General features: G+C 45.1%; 1 protein-coding gene across 1 annotated transcript in view; it reads right to left on the minus strand.

Moving 5' to 3' along the window:
- The window catches only part of LOC138524981 (B-cadherin-like), a 247,145-nt gene that overhangs the window by 78,104 nt on the left and 146,360 nt on the right, over positions 1-22,681 (minus strand). The window contains exon 4 of the mRNA XM_069635550.1: positions 7,695-7,841. Coding sequence (XP_069491651.1) covers positions 7,695-7,841 — 147 coding nt within the window. The remainder of the gene's footprint in view (positions 1-7,694; positions 7,842-22,681) is intronic.

The following is a 22,681-nucleotide window of genomic DNA, read 5'->3' on the forward strand; positions in this document are numbered from 1 at the left end:
ACCGCACAGAAACAAGGAGGGAGAAAGGAAGAGGCTCTTCAGTGCAGGCAACAACCACTGAGCCAAAAAAAGGCCCATGACAAGCCCGACAGTGAACAGGGAATTGTAAACATTGTGGCCCATTCCGAGGACCATGCTATTAAAGCCCCGAGTGCAGAGATGTGGATGTTAAATGGGCCTCCAGTCAATTCTGGCGAGGACTCCAGTCAATTCTGATCACAGTCGACAACCATAACGTCAAATTCTGGCGACCAGCAGCTAGTACTCAACATCCCCATCCCCAAAGCAATCACAACTTACCACTTTTCTGGCTACTACACGATCATTAATGAACTGGGCAAAGGTAAGATTAGGCAGGTGCTCCTTCCCTTCGCTGACCGCTAGACAGATGGATCACAGTGCCCAATGTAAGTGGGAAGATAGAACGGCCCTAGGCAGCAAGATCTCAGAAAAGAATGTTCATGGAACGAAGACAGATGTTGACATTAACAGGAGATCACAATTACACATCAGTTAACCCATCATTCCAGTGAAGTTTAATAAAGGTGGCCACTGGTCTCTATGGCCAGAACATAAAAAAGATTGAGTCAGGGGGAAGCGCAAAACATTAGCTATCGGGATCACGCCCTGCAGAGAAATTCAGTGCATCCCTCAGTATGGATGGACTTGACCTGCCCACAAGAACGTCGGAGCCTTCAACATCGGAATATTTTAAAAAGACCGATAACAGCCGACTATACTGGCTTAACTTTGGGGAGCAGTTACAGCAATGAAATGAATGGCCGTGGCAAGGACAACCACATGAGTCTTAGGATTCAAAGTTCATTAAAATCGTGGAAAGATGCCCAACGGACTCCAGCCCATTCAAAAACCGATCATGGTTATTTCAATTGTTTGGTCTTATTCCATCCTTATCCAAATTGACCTATACAGACATTGTATCACTTGTGTTGCCGCGTGCCGTTAGCTCAACTGTTTTGAAATGGCCTCTGCAGAAACCCCAGAGATGATTTGCCAACATACCAGCGAGCTCACAAGGTTGGTTTTGCGCTGGCAATATTCAGACCTTTTAAAGTGTTGGACAATGAGGACGAACTGAGGTCGAAAGGTTCTCCACACTTCAAATGCAAACGGGGACCTGCACAGGAATGCTGTCCGAGTTGAGGGCACTTGGCTAAACATTTCTCCCAGTTCGCAATGCCCTACAAGCATCTCACCTGGAACAACAGGTCCGCTATCTTGGAACACATGGTCACAGCTCCTTTGAGAAACTACGCGGGGCTCGCAATATTGAAGACAGCCAACATTCTTCTTGACGGAAAAGTGGCTGAATAGCAGGTTTGAGCTAGATGGCTACACCTTGCTTTTTAGTTTATCCAAAACTCCCACTGCGGGGCACCCTAAAGGCGGCCTCTGAATGGGTGCTAATGCAGCGTATGGTTTAGAGCCCCTCCCGGCCAGCCAGATGCACAGCAACCGTTTGTGGGGTGATGTCTTACCCTCCTTTCGACAAACGTCCATCATTACTATTGACTCTGTATGATCCCCCTGATGGCAGTTGTACATTCGTATTAATGAGGCTGGTGAAGGACTCGCGAATGGCATGCCAATAATCCTAAGGGCATAATCCTTCTAGGTCAGTGATTTTAACCTGGACAGGAAAAGCCTTGTTTGGGGAAGCACCCTAACTCACAAAGGGGGAAATTGAGCAGATATTGGTGCAACTGCCTCTCGGAATTTGATATGCATGTCCTGCCTCCCAAGGACAGAGGCTTTATACCTACATGGTCCAACGGCTTGCACGCTAGCAGAATTGATTTTCTGTTTAGAATTGATATTCTGCTGTAGCGCAACCCGGCCCTGTGCAATCCTTTCCATGAGACTTCCTTCAAGCACCAAGTCAAAGGACAAACTAAAAGGGTCAATCCGGTGGTAGATTTACAGGGCAATCGCCTACACTGGACAGCCTCCAACATTAGAAAATGTATTAGCAATGTGGCCAACTCTGATAACACTCAAAGGGAGATCCTACTGGCAAATGAATGTATTTATTTGCATTTTTAAAGCGCTCACACAGCACGGGGGCATCTAGGCACTGTTGATTTCTTTTGTTGTTGTCTTAGTTGCATATTTATAACACTTAAAAACAGATGTTTCCAAGCACGGACCCAGGGTTTGAACCTGTGTTTCATCTTGCTTCCAAGGCAAGCACGTTGCCACCGAGCGATCCTCCTGGGACATGAATGGCATGGTGAGAACGTTTGGGCAGGAATCTGCAAGACATTGATTTAGCCATATACCTGATCTAATCAGGGACGCGAAAATTGCAAAACAAAGGGGAAATAAGCCTGGAGACAGATTCGTAGAAAAGATTGCTCAGGGGTGGCTGTGAGGAATGAAGCTCAGAATGCATTTTAAATTGTGGTTGGGTAGCTATTGGCGTGGCACTGGAACTTAAGATTAATTCTGACAAATGATTCCAAGTTCTGGCATGCAGTCCACCTTGCCAGGCTGGCGCCACCACGAAAGAAATAATGTGTATCCCTGGGCATCACACAACATCTATTGAGATCCTAAAGATGCCCGACATTATCCCAACCACCCCAATGAAAGGCACATTGGTATGGTATCAATTTAAAGATCTAGACTACGAAGCACTCGTACGTTAAATGAAACCTTTTCGGGGCAGTTGGCCTGATGGGATGAGCAATATGGTCAAGGATGACCCGGTTCTTTGGGCATATACATTCTATCTCCTCTTCTCACACGTCTGTGAAACCAGCTCAATACCTAGGTCAAGGCTCCAATCAGTTTTAGTGCCCGTTCATAAATCTAGACCGCACATTATTCCAACAAACTTTCGCTTGCCTGCCATGCTGGACAGCTCATCCAAACAAAAAACGTGTACTATTGGAAATGTTGACAAACTGGCCCACTAACACCACTCACCAGATTTGGGTTATACAGACGCCTCATTTCAGACTCTTGGCACTATCCAGACTCCCTCCTGTATGTATGTTTTGTGGATTACTCGGGCGCCTTCGATTATGTTATTTGACGTAGACTGCAAAATCAAGCAGTTGGGGGGGAGAGGGGGATTGATTTCTCTCTACTTTACTTCAAGCGGTTATATTCCAACACTGAAATCAGACTCTGCCCATCACAGGAGGGAGAATCCTATGCAACCAATAAAAGGTTGAAACAGGACTGCCCTTTGGCACCCTTGTTGTACAACTTGTAAATCAGACTTCCCAAAATCTTGAAACGGACAGTAATAAGCCACCCGCCTAGTTAGGTCAGACCCCCGCACTGTCTCCCTTACGCAGATGATACAGGGATTCTGTCCAGAACCTCGATTGGACTACAACACTCACTAACCATTTTGCATCAATATGCCGCAATCAACGGCTGGTTGATTAATGCACATAAAACCAAGATCCTCAAGGCTGCAACGCAAGCACTTAACCGCTATGCCACTGCAGTTAGTTGGTATACAGTGGAGCGGGGTGCCAGATCTCATCTTCGCTGGCTTCATTGAACATGCTTCACAATGCAAACAGGTACGCTCACATGGGCATGCAGGGGAAAGATACTTGCCAGAAAGCTACTCTCCCAAGCTGAGAGACCAGTGGCGCAAGTGATAAGTGCATGGACTTGGCATGCAGGAGACCCAAGTTCTAATCCCGCAATAGGTGTATCGTTTTGTTTCCATTGGAAAATGGGGATTCAAGGCCGAGAGTAACCAGCCCACAACGAATACCAGCATTCCCATTAACTGTTGTGGCTTTGTTTTCTGCACTCTGGCCTTGGTAACCCCCATAGATAAGCTCGTCTCTCTGCTCCTAACTGACTAAAAATGAGGGGGGAAAAGTGAAACTTACAGCTCACGGTTAGGAAGATAATTGTGCTGGGATTCAAACAGGTGTGCCTTAAATAGGGTCTTGCTGGAAAATTGCAGCCTGTAGACCCTGGGCAAATCACACTTCCTGACGAAGGACCCAATCCATTACTGAATCAAGTCAAGGCCCTCGCGAAGCACCTTGTATGCAGACCTAGACTGCATGGTTAGAAACAACTTTTTTGCAATTGGGGTGTGCAAACTCCCGAGTTCCATTTGTCTGGTCATGTTAAAAAGACTAGGGAAATGGATCGAATAGAGTCCATAACAAATCACTCAGGAAAATCTAAATACCAGAGAAATGCACAACAAGGAGGCTTTACGGATAAACCTCGCAGTTACCTGATCAAGTGTTAACTCTCCCCTGCCCAACCTCCCATTAATACGATTCATTGTATATTTGAGATTTGAACTGTTACCTGTATTTGTTAATACTGGTGATGGGTTGGGATTCGAAGGGAGGATAGTCTATGCAGAATTTGTAAAAGGGACATTGAAACTGCCAGACAAGTCCTCACTAACAGTTTTCTATTGCCCCCCCACCCTCTACACAAGAAAGAATATGCTGAAATGCAGGACCATGGTTAGGATTAATTCTGGAGCGCTATCAATTGCGCAGAATCCCTGGTGATCATGGCGGCCGCCTTCCATATATGGAAATTCATTAAAGATAGATTGATTTGAATAAAGAGACTGACTAAACATTTTAAATGTCCCTTTCTCGATTGACAGACATTGCGTCCATTAATACGGATCTTTTAAACTACAAGCTATTTTATTAGTAGTTTTAATATTTTATTAAACTTTGATAATGCTTTTAAATGTTGGAGTTTGATGAAGTTTTATTGATTGTCAATTGATATAGCAGGGAAGTCTGATTGCATTTTAATGACACGTGTTATTGTGCAACAGCAATTTGTTTACATAAAGGTTGTATAAATAACCAAATGCACAATAAAAGGAAGAAAAAAAAAGTAGTAGCAACAATACTGCAGTCAGTTCTTCAAGCTCCGGTCACTCCAAAATGTCTTGCAGAATTGATGAAGGCAGCCCCTTGCCAGTAGTCTAAAACATATTTGTATTTAAAAGCAATATTAGCAGTACTAAAAAGCCAACACTTGCCAGTAACTAGCAACAACTGCTATATTAAATATTAATTTAACAAACGCTTTCAAAATGGCTTCTCGCTACACTAATAACAGATGTTCATTTTCAACTTTCACCTCAAAGCTGTGAAAGGTTGGCTGGCACTACCGTAAGAATCAGTGATTTTCGTGCCAAAGTACATACTACAATGAAGAGTGGAATTGCGTGCTAAGGGAAGGGGGACACAAGGGGTGAGAAGGGACAGTCAGCAGATAGCATGCCGGTCCGATAGCACACCAGATTTAGAAAATAAATTTAAAACTAGCCTGAATGGTGTTCAAAATGCTGTACTCTGAACAATCTCAATTTTAAGAAACAGGTCATTGCTGCACAAACAAAAAGCATTGTTTAATGCCCAATCCTTTGGAGTTCAGGCAACTAAAATGTGAAACAAAATCCCAATGAAAAAGAATTTGATCACCTTATATTTCTTTCTAGATAGAAAACAATTTGATATTAACACACTTATTCATGTTCAACAAATGAAAAGCTCTACTAGCCCTCTCAAATTGCCGTTATTGTGATTTGTTGTTTCCAACTTCATAATGGTAACTTTCTAAACCAGTTACAGGATGCCTGTATTGATGAAACTATACAGCAAAATTAAATAGAAGTGCATGCAAAAAATGAACCGGAGGATCTCAGTTTTGTTAGGGTAGAAGATGTGGTCATTTAGTCCAGTCTTGTATTCTTTTGGAAGAGTCCTGGGGAGAGATCTCAAAATGAAGTATAGCCATGGGCTTATTTGGAGTAAAGATGTGAAGGACCATCACGTTTACCAGAAGTTGACATGTGCGTTGAAGAGCCATGGTGACATGAGATCCTGGAGGCATGACAGGACGACTGGCCAGTTGGATGATTGATTCCAAAATAAAATAGGCTGCTGTGGTCCTGGAAGTAGAGAGCTAGGTCATCAAGACCCATGATGTATGGAGCCTTTGAATGAGTTGGGATTGGTCGACTGTATGAAAAGGAAGCTGGGAATCCTAAGCAGACAAAACAAATGGCGTCTTTCTTTCTAGAGAAAGGGATTTATTTCCTCATGTAGAGGATGCCAATTTCCATACTTCTGCCCAAATGGAAGTGGAACAGATTTTCATGTCGCAGTTTATAAGTTTCACAACAGGACATGAACTTGCATAGCTGTGATCTATAAGGATTTTGCAAAGGAAAGCAATGTGGGATATACGACTGCAGTATTCCATGACGCATATATCTGCATTGGGTTTTCTTCGTCTTGCTCTACTGACCCGATCCAGTTTTTAAGAGCTGGATGCACAATATCAACGGACAGGGAAGTGTTGCATAGCTCTTCGACTGGTTCAGTCGGATTGTGCATGTCTTTACAGGGAGGTAAGGCATGGGTGAATATACTCAGTGTAGATTTTATAATCCTGCCATTTGGATCGAGTAGCGGTGATCTGGTTTTGGTAGTATTCTTTATGGTGTAGGGATTGGCTCAATTGGGGAATCTGCACTATAGTTTTAGAGCCATAGAATTGGATTTTCACAAGCATTGTTCAACATTCGACTGCTTTGGTCGGTGGATAACTTCAAACCATGCGTTTGTTTGATTGTTCAAAGGTTTTATTGCTTGACATCATTGTCCCCTTAGATTAGAATTTCTTTCACATTGTTGAGGAATTCTAAGGTTAGTGAGGAATGGTGCAGTGATTTGCAGTAGTCTGAAGTGCTCTTAAAAATGAATCCTGTCATAAGGTTCCTTAGCTGGATGCAAATTTTGATTGTGGGTAGGACAATCACATGTATTAGGTTATCGCTAGTGGTGAGGGGAGCAGTCAAGAGTAAATTGCATCCAGTGTGTGGCTATCGGAGGGTGGGATTATTCACCGACGAGCCACGATATATAACAGCGTCATCGTGTGTGAATGAGGCCGTCATTTTGTTGTTGGGATAGTGGAGCCAGATGTTTAGGTCATCTAGTATAAAGATGGTTGGTCTTTATTCAGAGGTTGGTGAGCCGTTCTGACTATTCAGCTAAGGAGTAGGTAGGGTCGGTGGGTTTGCACAAAACCAATACACATTCGAACTGCGCAGACTAGTTGCAAACGGTTGTGTGGGTCAACCTGAATAGCTGAGATGTTGAGATGGAAAGATAAAGGCCACGTCCCGACAAAAACAAGCCGAACCTGACAAGTAGCAACCTAAAGAAATGTGTAACTGTCAGTGGGCATTTAACAGGTGTTATTGGCAAAAAGTTGTGCTTTAATGGACAACCTCTACACAAGTACATGCACACCTTTTAGAATTCACTGTTCCTTTAATGTGTGTCATGCACGCCCACACTTGGTATGAACAATGGGATGACACCCCGTCAAACTACCCCACCATATCGACTTGTGCACAACTGTAAAACCTTCTCCAGTATCTGTCAGGGAAAACGTGTCAAGTTACAGGCAGCTAGCTAGCCATAAAGTGGCACTTGCCATCTCAAATTCTACACAAACACCATTTTGTTTCACCCGTCACAAGTCAACGATCACCATCCAGTGACTAGCGCAAATCTTGATCATTGCACAGGTAAATATTCAATCCCAAAAAGCCCCAGATAAGGTGGTTCCACATAAAGGCCTTCCCACTGGAGGATATTTCAATGCACTGTGCCATCTCCAGCAAATGCTCTACTTACCTGAACAAGCTTCTTTGGGTACTGTCCCTTCTCATTTTCTGTGACAGAGATTGGGGGAATAACCCAGTCCCGCTTTTTACGGTTTAATCCAGGCTGCACTTTCGGAAACACAAGGACTGGCAATTCTTCCTGATCAGGAGTGTGCGCCTACAGAGAAAAAATAAATACATTTTAAAAACATTTATATATGCTGAAGTTGTCTTGATCCATAAACACTTCTATGCTACTCCAACTACACACGCCACCCTTTCCTGTGGCACACTTACATGTCTGAATTCCTTAGTCGGTAAAATCCTAAGTGTAGTGTAAGTAACTCATGGTGGCAACAATAACGACAGACAAGTGATCACAGTTCAAGAGTGTTTATTGAACAGAACAGGTAGGTTGGAAAAACGCCTAATCTAAACCTAAATCTAAGATGGGAGCAAGCTACGACCATCAAACAATAAGGCAGTCCTAGTGGCGTCTTGTCAAATAAAAGGGCCTATACCAACTACTGCCAATCCTTACAACTCAACACCAAAAAGATTGTGGGATAGTGTTCACAAATGATAAGTCAGGATGTGGTAGCCCGAGTCTCCCTTACACACGTTTTAAGCACGGGACAAGGCGGGACTCTGAGCACAGCACTCGGGCTTTCCCAGAACAAGACTACAGTTCCATTCTCAGGTATCAGGATCTTCGGGGGTTAAGTCTCTTTTCTACAAAAAGTCTCTTGCCTCGAGGATCCGATGGGTTCAAAATAATAAAACAGAAAAGTTCCTTTCTGCACGTACGATGGGTGATGGCATTTCACCCCTGGATCCCCTGTTCCGGGATTACATCCCTCTCGAATAGCAGCCTCCCTCCGTCAGGTTCACTATGGCTTTTGTTGACAAGATTGCTCCCATTTTGTTACATTGGTTAATGGTTTTCACATCTGGGTCCCCCTCTTCTGGGGCTCAGACCCCTCTCTAATGTCTGGTATCAGTAGTTTCAACAATGGGGGAACTAATCAGTCTCTCGAATGAGCAGCCACGTGGTGCTGGTCACACCTCTGCAGCTAGTTTTCCCCTTAGGAGTTAATAGTTCTTTGATTTTTTTTTTCCCTCAATTTGCAACTTTCGTTCAACACAGTTCGATTTCTTATTGATTCTCCCCTCGACTCACCATCTGCTGAACCGCTTGGCTTTTCTTATCTCTGGAATAAAGGACTGTACCATGGTAGCAGGCGTCTCTCCCTGTCCCGATCATCAGTGTAGGAGGGCTTTGTGTACCGTTGACATTTGCTGCAACACACGTCATCTATTGTTCGCGGTCTTACAATTCCTTTCCCAGAGGCTTCGCGGGTCTTGGTTGGAAAGGGCAAAGACGCTTCTCTCCTTGACGCCCTTTTGATTCTCACCGCCTTTCTCCTCTTGAATTGCCTTACTGGGATAGCTGTCTCATCGTGTGGTCTGCCTTGCTCATAGTGTGCTCTCGTGCGCCACCTTTTATCCCTGTAGGGAAGGGCAGTCAGGTGTGTGAGATCTGGTCAATTGCTCCACTTTGCCTGACCCTTGTGTTGGGACAGGTCAGGTCAACAGCTTGGGTATTCGTCTTGTCTTTCGTGGTATCCAAAAAAAGTTTGTGTCGGAAAAAAGCAGGACAGAGGGTAATTTTTGAGTATCCTACGTGCAGGATGGGGAAAAGGTGTTGGAAAGGGGATCCTGCGTCTCACCCGGTGTCCCACTTCCACCCTCACTGGTCCACCCCAGGAACTGGATCGCAATGGATGTGTCCTGGCCAGCTGGACGACAGATCCCGGGGACTAGACAGGGAGACACCTTCAGGTTTCTCAGACTAGCCTGCAGAAGAAATCTGCCAAGTTTAACTTGTGGGTAAGAATATTTGTTGCACCATGGTGATTAGGATGTAGCTTGGCAGGATGGACATAAAAAAGGACACATTGTGACAATATCATCAGCCCCTTTGTCCTTTAGAACCCTAATATACTTAATACCCATTATTGCTAAACAATGCTCACCTGTACCTCTGTACATGTACTCAAAACGGAACCTGTTCAGTGAATGTTACTTTTTCCTTATTTATACTTGTCGGTTTAAACCTTATAGGAAGTTGGAGCAGGTTTTAATATTTATTTATGGCAGGTTTTCTATTGTTCCAAGTGCCACTGCCTCCTCAATGCACCCCTTGCCCGCAGCGTGATGTGGTATACATTCAAGTTCATACAGGAATTGCAGACATATTTATTGTAAAGACTCAAATTGCTAATGTAGTTAAAGGTCCAGTCAGAAGTACATTATCACTCCAATTACAAAAAAAGCACTAAGATTTTAAAATTGCCATAATCCAAACCCTGCTAACAGGTAAACGGGATAAAGTACCCTCTAAGAACGCTTAAAATATCTTGCGTTTCTCACAGTAGTTGCTACGTTACTCGTAGTTCATCGTCCCATTTCCTTCCTACTGTGCAGAAACTGTTGGAACTCCATGCCAGGGGGTGCCTTAACATTTGCCATCGAAAGTCAAACTTGGGTGTGTATTTTCATTTTACTTTGTCCTTAATTGTAACCTGCTAGCCCAGTGACTGTTCCATACTGCTGCACTTGCATATTTCTCCCACTGTCTCCTCCCTCTACCTGCCCATGGTGCCATGTGTTTCTCCTATCTACTCTAGTGGCTTCACTATCGACTATCCTTCCCTTCTGACCAAGTCTGGTAAGAAGAAATTTAAAAAGGATATCTTGGCCTCCAACCCAGGTCTCCCCATTGCCGATACCTATTCCAGCGCTTCTGCCAGACAAACCCTCACCAACATCCTCTTTGTTGTTCCTTCCCCAGATCTCTGTGCTCTGTCCAGTCTCCTCCTCTCCCATTAATGGTGGCACCCGCTGGGAATTCCGGATGGATTTATTTGACTCCTCCAGAGTCATTAATGTCTACCTTAATGGCACTGTCATGGTGCAAGGACCTCGGGCCAATCTCCTCTTTGATAGGCGGTTCCCTCGCCTCATCAACTTACTCTCATCTCCAGCTGTCCCCTACTCTCCTCCCCCGACTACCTTGACAGTTTTTTCTTCCTACTATGCCCCATCTCAAGCTCTCTCCACACCTCCGCAGGGAGTACCTCTGACTTGTACCCCCTCCTCGGAAGGTCTTTAAGGCTGGCAAACTTCATCTGGACACCCTCAACTCTTGCTCTGCTGTCAAACACTCCCCTGACATCTGCCACCTCCTAGAAGAACTTGACCTTGATGTCCTTGGTCTTACCGAGACATGGTTCATGGCCAGCTCTGCCACGAGTTTGACACTCTCCTCCCTGACGGCTACAAGATCCTCTCCGCCCACAGATCCATGCAGCCAGGAGGGGGTGTAGCCCTGATCTTCCCTGAGTGGATTCCTGCCTCTATCATCCCCGCTCAGACATACTCTTTTGAATGCCTTGTCTTCAGGCTCTCTTAGCCCCTTTCTTTCCTAGCCACTCTCTATTGGCCCCCCTGGTCAAATCCCCTCTTTCTCTCCGAGTGGGCAGACCTCTCCTCCTCCCTTCTGGCTTCTACCACTCAACTGTCCTCCTTGGTGACCTCAACATCCATCTTGATTCTCCCTCTGCGCTCTTTCGTGACCTCCGATTCACTCTCCCCCCTCCAACCCGACTCACTCTGCTGGTCACATACTTGATGTCTTGATCTCCTCTGGCCTCCCCACCCAGTCTACTCCCCTCACCACTCCTCTCCTGGAGTGATCACTGCCTTCTCTCCACTCATCTTTCCATCTCCTCCCCTCAAGCCAAGCCTACCCAAAGATTGCCACCCACCTTCTCAGACATCTGGCCCAAGAAGCGTGCGTCAGTCGAGGCCTTCGCCGCCACCTTCTCCCCCCACCTCCTGCACCCCAGGCGGACTCTCACAATGACACGACACTGCCCTGTCTCTGCTCCACTCGTATTTCTGCTAATCTTGATGCTCCTGTCATGAGGATCCGTTTGAAGTCCAAAGCCAAGTGCAATTCCTGGTATGACTGACCTAGCTACACTTAAACCCACGTGTACGGCGGGCGAGAGGAAATTGGGGGGCTTCTTGATCATCCTCCGACAAACTGGCCTGCCGCCTGCTCCATAGGCAATACCGACTCTGTCCGCACCAAGCAGAGAGTCCACATTCAAGCCCTTCTCTCTGCGGCATCTAACAACTTGGCCAAACTAAAATCTACAAGTAGCTGGCCAACCCTGCTGCAGTCTCCAACCCTCCTCTCGCCTCCCAGGCTCTTTGCAATGCCTTTGCCTCACACTTCATCTCTAAAACCCAGGACATCTTGTCCTCTACTCCCACCCCTTCTCTGCTTGCTGACCCACCTTCAGCTGCCCCCACCTCCCACTTTCTCCTCTTTTCTCCCCTGATGAGGTCGCTAGACAAGTCCGATCTATGAAAGCCTCATCAAAACAGGTCCATGCCTGTTCCTCTAAATCCACAAAGGACCACATGCATACCCTTGCTCCGGTCCTTGCCGATTTCTGCACCCTCTGTTGCCTCTGGATCTTCCCCCTCCCCTCTGAGGCACTCCCTTGTGCATCCTCTCAAGAAACAGCTGATCCTTCTTATCTGGCTAACTATCGCCCAATTTCCATTACTCCTTTTTGGGTAAGCTCCTAGACAAGCTTAACCTTCATTCTGATGGCTCTCTCCATGACCACCAATCTGGCTTCAGAGCAGCCAGAAGCACGGAAACTGCTCTCCTGTACATCTGTGAAGACCTGTTCTCCAACCTGGACTAAAATTCCTTCTGTCCTCATCCCACTTGATCTCTCTGCTTTCGTCATTGTCAACCATACCACCCTGCTCCATCATCTCCATAACAAGCTGGGTATCACTGATCAGGCTCTGACCTGGCTGACCTCTTTCCTCTCTGACCAACCGTCCCAGGTACAATTTTGGTCCTTCCCATCTTCCATCTCCCTCTCTACATGTGACAGGGGTGTTGCTAGGCCTGGAAAAGACCCGGGGCTAAGCTAATGTTCGGACTGGGGGCTAGCTATCGTTTTGGTTGTAGCTCCTGAGATTCTAGCCCGGGCTACAACCAAAAGACCAGGGGCTATAGCCCCCTTAGCCACCACCCAGCAACGCCTCCGACCTGTGGTGTTCCTCAGTGGTCTAACCTCTCGCCCTGGCTTTTCAACCAATACCTGGCAACTCTTGGCTACTGCATTTCCAGCTCAAATTTCCAGTGCTTTGCTGATGGCACCCAACTCATTTTCAGGCTTCCTTCAGCCACCCCCTCTCCTTCCCTTATCTCCAACTGCCTAATTGCCATTCAAAATTGGTATGCCGCGAATGATCTTTGTTTAAATGCCAAGACTGAGATCCTCCTCATTGGTACACCATCTTTTCCCTACTCTCTGGCCGGCCTCACTTGGCCCTCCTCCTGCCCCTATCTACGAGGCTAAGAACCTTGTGGTCATCTTGGACTCCACACATCTCTGAAAAGTCAAACTTCTTACTGCACCTCCTTCGAGGTATCCTGCCTTTCCTCAGAAACTCACTGTATCCCAAACTCTGGTTCTCTCTAGGTCCGACTACTGTAACAGCCTCTTTCGAAATCTGCCTCCACTCTCCGCCCTTTACAACTAATCCAGAACAGGACTGCGAGACTTGCCCTTGGCCTCAAGCCCTGGGATCATCTCTCCAGCTCTGAAATCCATTCATTGGCTCCCAGTGGATGCAAGGATTAAATTTAAAGCCCTCTGCATTGTCCACAAGGCTTTCTGGGGCCTGGGTCCAAAATACCTTCAGCTATCCCTCCGCAAATACATCCAAACTCCTTCAGGGTCAGTTGTTTTTCAAAGAAACAAGCTGGGGGTAGATCTGTCTTCTGCTGGGGCCTCCCTTTGGAACAGCCTCCCTGCCACCTTGAAACCTGGAGAGCCATCTACAGTTCTGGAAGCACCTCAAGACCTTACTCTTCGCTTTTGCCCCTCTTCTCCCCTGCTGATTTTCTTTCTCTCTCGGCACTGTGCACCTGGCCACCCCCGGTCCTTCGGGACCATGTACCTGCTCACCCCGCCACCCTCCTGCACTGCCTCCAGGTGACCCCCTTGCACTGGGGACTTATCTGTACCCATACACTCCACCACCTACTCTTCTGCACTTATCAGATACACCCTATCTAACTAACCTGGCACCTTGCCACTTGCCGGCTGCACTACCACCGTTTATCACCTTTATTTTACTTCGTATTTATTTTATGCTCTCCTAGGATCCATACTTTTCAATTTCTCCCCCTTCCATGCACTTTGTTCTCCCTGTTCCCCTCCCTTCGTCGCGCCCTGAAACACCTGTGTATGAGCGCGATCTAGATACAATATATAATTTAATTTCCCTGATCTGTAGTGATTTTAACATTGTCCTAGACTATATAATAAATAACTGTTTATTTTCCTTGACTATAAGTGTGCTCAAATGTCTTTGTACTCAACTACATCCCTTTTTCCTTCTAGACGAGGCCTGGCCCCTCGACCCATTGCTGCTAAACCTGAGTTGGAGCCCTGTACATCGATGAGCGAGTCTTCTACAGTCCTACCATAGGTGGACTTTAGTAAAACTCGAACACCGGTCATGGGGTCACTTTACTGTCTTTTGGTCTGCTGTCCTTTGCACATCTCGTTAGGGTATTCTAGCAAATCTGCTAGAATGTGCACCAAGCATCTCATCTAAACCACTTGCTCACCTATTTGCAGGCTTCTAAAATGGGCCTCCCTTGCTTGCTCCCGACAGCTCTAGCAGCACAACTTGACATGGCTCCAATCCTTTGCTCGCACCACAGTCCAATTCCCATGACAACATAAGAATGCCTTTCAGATACCCGAAACATTTGGTTCTATCCAGGGAAAGAAGATAGCCTATCAAAAAACCCAGGCAGTTTTGAGATCGTTTAGAATCTGAGGGGGCAGGAAAGAAGCTTTGCACACTTTCTCAATAATCTATGGACATTTGAGAAAACTTGGAAAAAAAATGTATTTTTAAAAGTATGCAAAATCTTTTTGTCCATGCAGAAACAATTGCCCACTTAGCAGTACGATTTTGCAGCAACAAGAAAGGCTGTGTCACCAAGTGAATTTCCATCACTGCCTCAAAGGGGTTGCAGGATAAGGCTGAAAGATCTGGTTACAGATTCCAGGAAATGTTTATATTAAAAAAAAAAGCTTAAGTTGAGAATGTGAACAATGTACCGGGAAGTAACCGTGTACAGTGACTCTGCCTATGTGACGTTGACAGTACATGCAGGGCTAGCACGTTGGACAAGGAGGGGCTACCTCCGAGCGGCTGGCACTCCAGTGCAACATGCGGCCTTATTGGAGCACTACAACTCCCAGTAGCCATAGCAGTCGTTAAGTGCGCAGCTCACACTAAAAAAGGCAGACTATCTCACGTGGAAATCAAAAGGCAGATGAGGAAGTTAAGTAAATTTCATGTTCAGAAGTTATGTCATTTGACACGCCTGATGTGAATGAAAGCATGGTGGTGATTAGTGTCTGAATGTTATAACTTTTCTAGGAAGCACCTCAAGATGAAAGACTTGTGGACGCGGAGAGGGTGTTCTTTAAACCCCTCGGAAACATTGTGGCGACAAGACAGCACTAGTAAACCGGTGATGTCTGTAGCCTTAAGGGTGGCGATGGACAGCTACACTACCCTGCGCAGGTTACTAGAGAGCCTCGCTGCAACTATTGCGGAGGATTGGTTTGTTCCAAATATAGTAGAACACATTGCATTTTATGTAAATTGTATCGTATGTCAAAGGTTTACTGCTCGGCACACATTGCGCACAATTAGAGGAGTTATTCCGAGACCGAATGGTCCCCTTCAGCATTTACATATCGACTATGTTGACATGCTGCAGGTATGTAATGGATATAGATATGATGGTGGTAGTATGTCCCTTTTCGAGGTGGATTGAAGCTGGACAGTGTACACATCCAGGTGCCACCTGTGCAGCTACATTTTTAGTACGGGAAGGGTTTCCTAGATGGGGAATATGTGAAGTATTGAGATCCGATAATAGACCTCATTTTGTTATCAAAGTCTTTGAGCAAATGGGCTTGTTGCTTAGCATAAAGCACAAGTTTTCATCAGCGTATCACCTGCAAGCGAACGGTGTCTGTGAGACTCAATGCCTTGCTTAAAGAGAGAATAGCCAAACTTAGCCTGAAGAAAGGATGGTTGCATTGTCTACCACTGGCATTGTATGCGTTGAGAAATCAGCCAGGTTCAGACCAATTTTACCCCCGCCCCGACCCCCACAAGATAGTGACAGGGAGGAGAATGAGGACATCTCTCACCTCCATCTAGAACTACAAGTGATGCCCAGCCGACAGCAGAATTGTTAGGAAAGGAGCTATGGGATTATCTTACATGCATGACCTCAAGATCAGCTCAAGCGGAAGGGGTGTGGGGCAACTCAGAACACAGGAGATGTTATAGCAAACAGAGGTAAAGAACTATGTATTCCCAAACTTTTACCCAGAGATGCGGTCCTAATCCGCAACTTCACTAGAAGGTGGCACGAGCCGCGTTTCAACGGCCCCTTCGTAGTGGAGGACGTTACATCGTGCAGTCAAAGTACAAGGCAGACACGCTTGGATATTTCTCAGAAACGTGAAGATCTATGCTCGAGAATCCCCTTCAACCCCACCCCATCGGAAGTTTTCAGTCACCAAAAAAAGAAAAAAAAAAAGTCAAGGGAAGCCATTTGTTCTTGAGCGACAGCAATTTGTTAAACATTGGACTGATGCATGCTTCAGCCTTGATTCAAAAGCAAAGATAGGCCAGAACTGGAGTTCCTCTTCTATGGCAGGAAGAGGGGGCATTTCCCAGATTCCTTTCTTACTGAATTCTTGTGGCAGTGCCCATGGTGGTGCCCTTTGACAACGTTTCACAGATCATTCTTGCAGTTTTTTGTATATTTTGCTTGCATACCTTGCACTTCTGGGGAGAATAACTAGCGTTCATCTGTTCTTGCAAGATCCTAAGAATGGTCCAATTGTGAAGAGATTGCTTGCAGCTATCATTGAGCAAATTCTTCAGCTTACTGCGTTCAGTGGGGAAACCGCAAATGCCCCCATCACCAGAGAATGCTCATAGGCTGGTCAATTTGGTGTTTTACTATCTGATTGAAGAATGTCTGCATCTTGTTGGTAGACAAACTGATGTCAGAACCTTCCTGAGACCCGAGGAACAATGCAGCGCTCAATGAAATTGAGAGACAATACAAGGAACGAGTACCCTGAGAGAACACAGAACTGAATGAGACTTTCAAGGGATAAGATCCAAAAGGCTACGGATTGAGGAACTTTGTTGCATGCTGAAGGAGAATCTTCATGTCATCTGGTAACATGCCAATTCGTGGCCTTCACTGGGAAATTTTGTTCATTGTATAGCTAGCTGAGGCTGATCGAGAAGCTTGTGGAGCCGACTCAGCAGCTTCCAGAAGTAGTGCATGATGTTGCCAGATTAAAGATTTGTTTTTCCTTAAAAGTAAAATGGGCGGCATAAATAGCAACTTTGTCATGGAAGATCATCCGAGACGTCTACGTTGTGGAAAGAGCTATTGCTGCAAGTGGTCCTATCCATGTATAATTTACTCTTGCATTTTGTACATAGCGATACTACTCTCATTTACAGTACACACTGCTTACTACATAGACGCAAGTGGAGCAAAGATTCCTGTGTATCTTCCTATACAAGAGAAGGGTACAGATGTGGCAATTACAAGGCAGCCAAGACCCTATGTAATCATCCCTATTCCAGTAGATGATGTAAATTTGCCTGGGTCTATGACTGTCACTAGACATTTAGTTACAAAAAAGTGTTGTGGATTGTTCTTGAGCACCAGAAATAGGCTCGAAAGGAGAGACAAAGGAAGAGATGGTCTAGGAGTGAACCTACACAGATAGCACATGTAAAAGCACCTAGTCCACAGAGATGTTCCTATGATTGGTCCAATAAGAGTTATGCCGACATGTTTCATGAGATAATTATAGAGGCTCATAAGAAAAGAATGAGATCTAAAAGAAATGCTAGGTAGGATGATCATGAGCTAAATGATTACCTGGACAGTACAGCGCACATGGGGAATATATAGTATCAGCATATGAAAGAAGTGGGAAGGAGAACCTCAAAAGAGGAATGCTTTATTTGTGCACTGTCGTCTTATAGCATGGGGAAATCGAAGATCTTCATAGCTATTGAAGTAGATGTCCAGACAGCACATTGTCTTTCACACATCGCATTCTGTCGCACAAGAGGCCAGTTCATGGGCCGAGATGAAATGGGCAACTGAATGGACAGATCCAGATGATTATGTGCAAGCTACAAAAACAAGGCTAAGATCATACGAAGAATCACGTGATCAGATATGAAAAAAATGGAGTGAAAGGAGCTGGAATCAGATGGGAAGTAAACAAGAGACGAGAGTCCAGAACAATCTGCAGATGAAATTCAAATTTGGAAGAACAGAGGCCAGATGAAGATCTGGGGATCAGTGTTATCACCAGACGGCTGGGAAAGAGGGAGTGGTTATCTGTAGAGCCTGAATGGTAGTTATCATCCTGAACCAACTATTTGGAATGCACAAGTGCTGTGCAACCTATTATGGACGAAACTTGCTAAACTACTGACCTGGGTCAAAGATAGAGAACACTTGCAACTAGTGCTTTTGGAGAGTGCAAAGCTGTGCTTCAGAAATAATGGCACAAGAAAAATTGGTGAGAATCAGAACTGCGATGGTATGTTTGAGGCATCAGGAATGAAAATTGGAACAGCAGTGATAATGGATCCCTATTGGGCATGTGGATCTAGAGCATATGAGGCTACCCAAAGATTGGGGAGGAATATGCACACTGGTGAAGGTTCATGTTCCAGCGTTGGCGATTCCTAAAAGTGATTTAAACCTTGATAGTTTCCCGAAAGCAGATGCTCACCCGAGCAAGAAGAGATCTGTGGAACTGATTAAAATCGAATGAAGAGGGAGATCCATTTCTCTGCAAGTCAATAGAAGCCTTTGACTCCATTAATATGAGCACAGACTGTTCAACCAGAGTTCCGTTGATCTTAATGCCAAGAATCCAGGTTGCAGCAAATACCAAATGGCTTCAGATTACCAGATGGTAATTGCTGCAGACGATCAACAGAACCATAAAGGGATTCAATGCCATCAGAGAGGAGATGAGCCATACGACGGATGACTCTTCAGCATACATACGTCCTGGACACGATCACATATGGATGGAGGAGTTTGTGCAAAAATAGGAGAATGAAGTGGCATGTTCATACCTTCTCACGCTGGCGAGAATGCCATTTTGACAGAGGCCATAGCGATGCTAACAAAGCTACACGTCCAGATGATAGAAGTGGAAGACATTGCTTATGACAGCTGGTTTGGAGCACCCTTTTCTTGGGTTCCACAATGGATGTCAGACCTCTTCAAATTCCTTGGAGCCCCGATTGTGTTGCTTGGGTTCTGTGTGATCAAGATAATCACACAATGCAAGAAGACAGCAAAGAAAGCCATAGGGATGAAAATCATGATCGATGTCGAGTCAGGATAGAAGGCCAGAGACTTGCCAGATGAAGAAATGAGACTTTGAGAAGGCCATTATCCATACACCTGAGGCAATGAAGTTCTCATATCAAAAGAACTATAAGAAGTATGTGGGAAGATGGATCTATTGCAGTCCAAGTGGACATTACATGCTCATGACTTGGAACCCAAGTTTGAGCATGTAAAATCAGCTGGATGCCTAAAGGGAGTCAAATATATGGATCCCAAAGAAGCATTTCTGCAGACAAGGATGTCTAGGTGTGAAGGATGAGGGAAGAGTGGACGAATCGGCGATGAGGGTGGGGGGGGGGGGGGGAAGGAGTGTAGAGAAGGAGCCAAGTACCCCCACCTCAATCACTTCGCCCATCTTGCCTATATATTGGGAACCAGAGCGTGAGACACATGCAGTACCAGTGAAAATACCTATACCAAGCTGCATCCTGGAAGCAAGTTTCCCATTGAGAAAACCATACACGCATACAAGACAGTATGATGGCCATTTGAATGAAATCCCAGAAGCAGATCAAATGAATTAGTGAATAGATTGCGGCATGCTATATATCCAACTCTTCATTCAACTGCTTGTGTGCCAGTCAGTGAGGAGCACTCCCCAACACAGGTTGCAGCCATGGGATGTTGCAATATGGACATTTGTCTGTCTCGCTTTATCATTACCAAAGTAGACATTATGTAATGAATCAATTCATGCATTTAAGCATACATTCGGTACTGAAGGGCTCCATGGGGGCGCGCTCGAATGCTGCAAAAGCTAAAGTGGACAATTTGTGGAGTGCATTTATAGAAAACCACAAATATATGGGGAAAACCGATTACTAACGCTTATTGGCGATAGGGACTGTTCTGGTTAAAACAAACAGAACTGCCATTCCCAACCTATATTTACTATATCTGCACTCCAACCATGTAAAGATGGTTACTATGCTTTAAGCTGCCCAGAGATTTGATAACCACTGGAGTACTTCCATTTTGGTGTAAATATTCACCTACTGCTCTAGACCATTTCTATAAATTCAATGGGTGAATGGGGGACTCATAGTTGTGATCAAGCGGCGAGCTTTGCTGCGAAACGCGTTACCGTTCCCAACACGCACCTTTATTATGCACTTTTGGGAGAGCCACCCTTTGATGGGTTTTTTAACTTTTTCCGCCGTGTTGTAAGGCACCAATAAAGACAGAAACATTTCTTCAATATTTTGGCTTCCGGATTTCTTTACCTTCATGGATATGGAGAGTGCTATGCACCCTGGTGTGTGTGAGATAGATAGATATACATACATATACACACACTGAATTTTTTTGCAAAGTTTGGTGAGGTTTGGTCCACGGGGGGCAAAGCTATAGGAGGGGTCCCAATTATTTTTTTCCCATAGACTGAATGGGGAAGAAAAAAAAATTTGCTCACGCCTACAGCCCAAACCGCTGGACGGATTTTCACCAAATTTGTAGCAGGAGCAGTGGCTTGGTCCCGAAAGCGTGATTTTGTAAATTTGGTGAAAATCCTTTCATCCAGTAGTTTTTTTGAAAAAATGACCACAAAGTAGGTCACAAAAAATTAGTGATATCTGTTCGCTCCGCGATTGGCTAATCGGCTTGCGTCATGTCCGCGGACATGCGACGTATTCGCTGATTGGATGGTGAGGAGCGTGAAGTGCGTCAGATTTTTGGAAACGCCCGCCATCTTGGATTCGCGGACAGCGACCGATGGACAGCGGGTAAAACATGAAAAAGCACAGCATTCCACTTATCAAATAATCTCTGGGGAGGTGAGGGATGAGGAGGATGGATGGGATATGGCTGCAAGAAGCACAAAAAACCAAAAAAAACGGGCGTTTTTGCCGCGAAAGTCCGCGAACAGCCCTGATGTTCGCGAACATTCTTGTGAAAGTTCGCCAACACCTTAGCATTACAGGGTTGGTGAAATGCAGTTCTTGGATGGCTTATAACTTTGGCACCACTTAATGGAATTGCATGAAATTTCTCTCATGAGGGGGCAAAATTAGAGGGGGTACCAAAATAATGTAAAGGCTTATAAATGAGGCGCCAGTTGACGAATCTACACTTCATTTGGCAAACTAATAATAGATCAAGATATACATGTTTTTGCGAAGTTTGGTGGGATTCTGTCGAGAGGGAGCAAAATTAGAGTGGGTGTCGCAAAATATTGTAAAGGCTTATAAATGTGGTGCCATTTGACAAATCTACACAAAGGTTTGCAAAATGATTATAGATCAAGATGTTTTCATAAAGTCTGAATGGATTTTGTCAAGTGGGGGCTAGGTTATATGACAATTGTATGTGCATACATTTGACACTTTTGAAAAAATAAAAACATGGGTGGATTTCCAGCAAACTTGTGTAAGGAGCATTGGCAAGGACCTACAAGCATGGTTTTGCAAATGTGCTAGCGTTTTATTATTTGACAAATGTCATAATGCAACTACAAAAAATAGCGGTATACCTTTGGTGACTGAGGGGTAGCATGTGGCCATGGGCAGTGGCCAGATTGTCCTGGTCATGAAATAAGGTCATGATCCAGACAATCTGGCTACTGGCCATGACCACAAGGGACAAAACATAGGATTAAAGTGACCATGTCCACCTGGGTCTGGCTTTGCGGTAAAGTTATTCGAAATTAGTATAGATTTGAAAGGGAAGAAAAATGTGCTAGTGGTAATATGGTCATAGGGTTCGCTTTTTGCCTTCCGAAGGCTGCTATGGAAAGCAAAGAGGGGCCCTGTATGGAACCCTCACCTTCCCTTTCCATGTTGGCCATCCTGGAAAAGGATTTTCCTTCCTACACCTGGATGCTGCAGGCGTCTGATGTTAGGATTTTTCTTCCATTTTTTTAGCACCCCGGGTTGCCACTTTGGGAACCTATCCACCCTCGCTTCGCTTGACCTGATAACCTGGGCTGCTGTCCACCGTTCCAGTCCCTGGTACAGAGGATGAACACCACAATATTCCCATTAGCATAGCACAAAATGCAAATGGAAATGTTGGAAAATCTTATTTAGTCTATGTACTTTACTGAGAAATATAAAGTAGATGGAGTCTCTACATTTTTATTTTAGTTCTATTTTTTAACTGTGAAAGGTGGTTCCTAAAGGAATGTCGTTAGTTGTTTTTGGATGTTTTTCTTTTGGCAGGAGAGCTGAGAACGAAAGGTGGGGAGGGAAATGAGGGAAGAGCAACCAAACACTAATATGGAGGGGTAGGTGGATAAGGGAAAATGTTGCGTGTTTGTTATTTCTAAGTTATGGGGCACTGTTTCTCATGCTCCTTGATTACAGCAGTGGTGGTGGCTCTTGGGGGAGAAGGGATGGCATTAGCTGATGCCATTTTTAGATGAATAGCAGTTTTGCTAAAAGTATGTACTGTGGACTAGCTTG

The sequence above is a fragment of the Ambystoma mexicanum genome, chromosome 1q (genome assembly GCF_040938575.1).
Source record: "Ambystoma mexicanum isolate Mex_15411 chromosome 1q, UKY_AmexF1_1, whole genome shotgun sequence".
Classification (NCBI taxonomy): Eukaryota; Metazoa; Chordata; class Amphibia; order Caudata; family Ambystomatidae; genus Ambystoma; species Ambystoma mexicanum.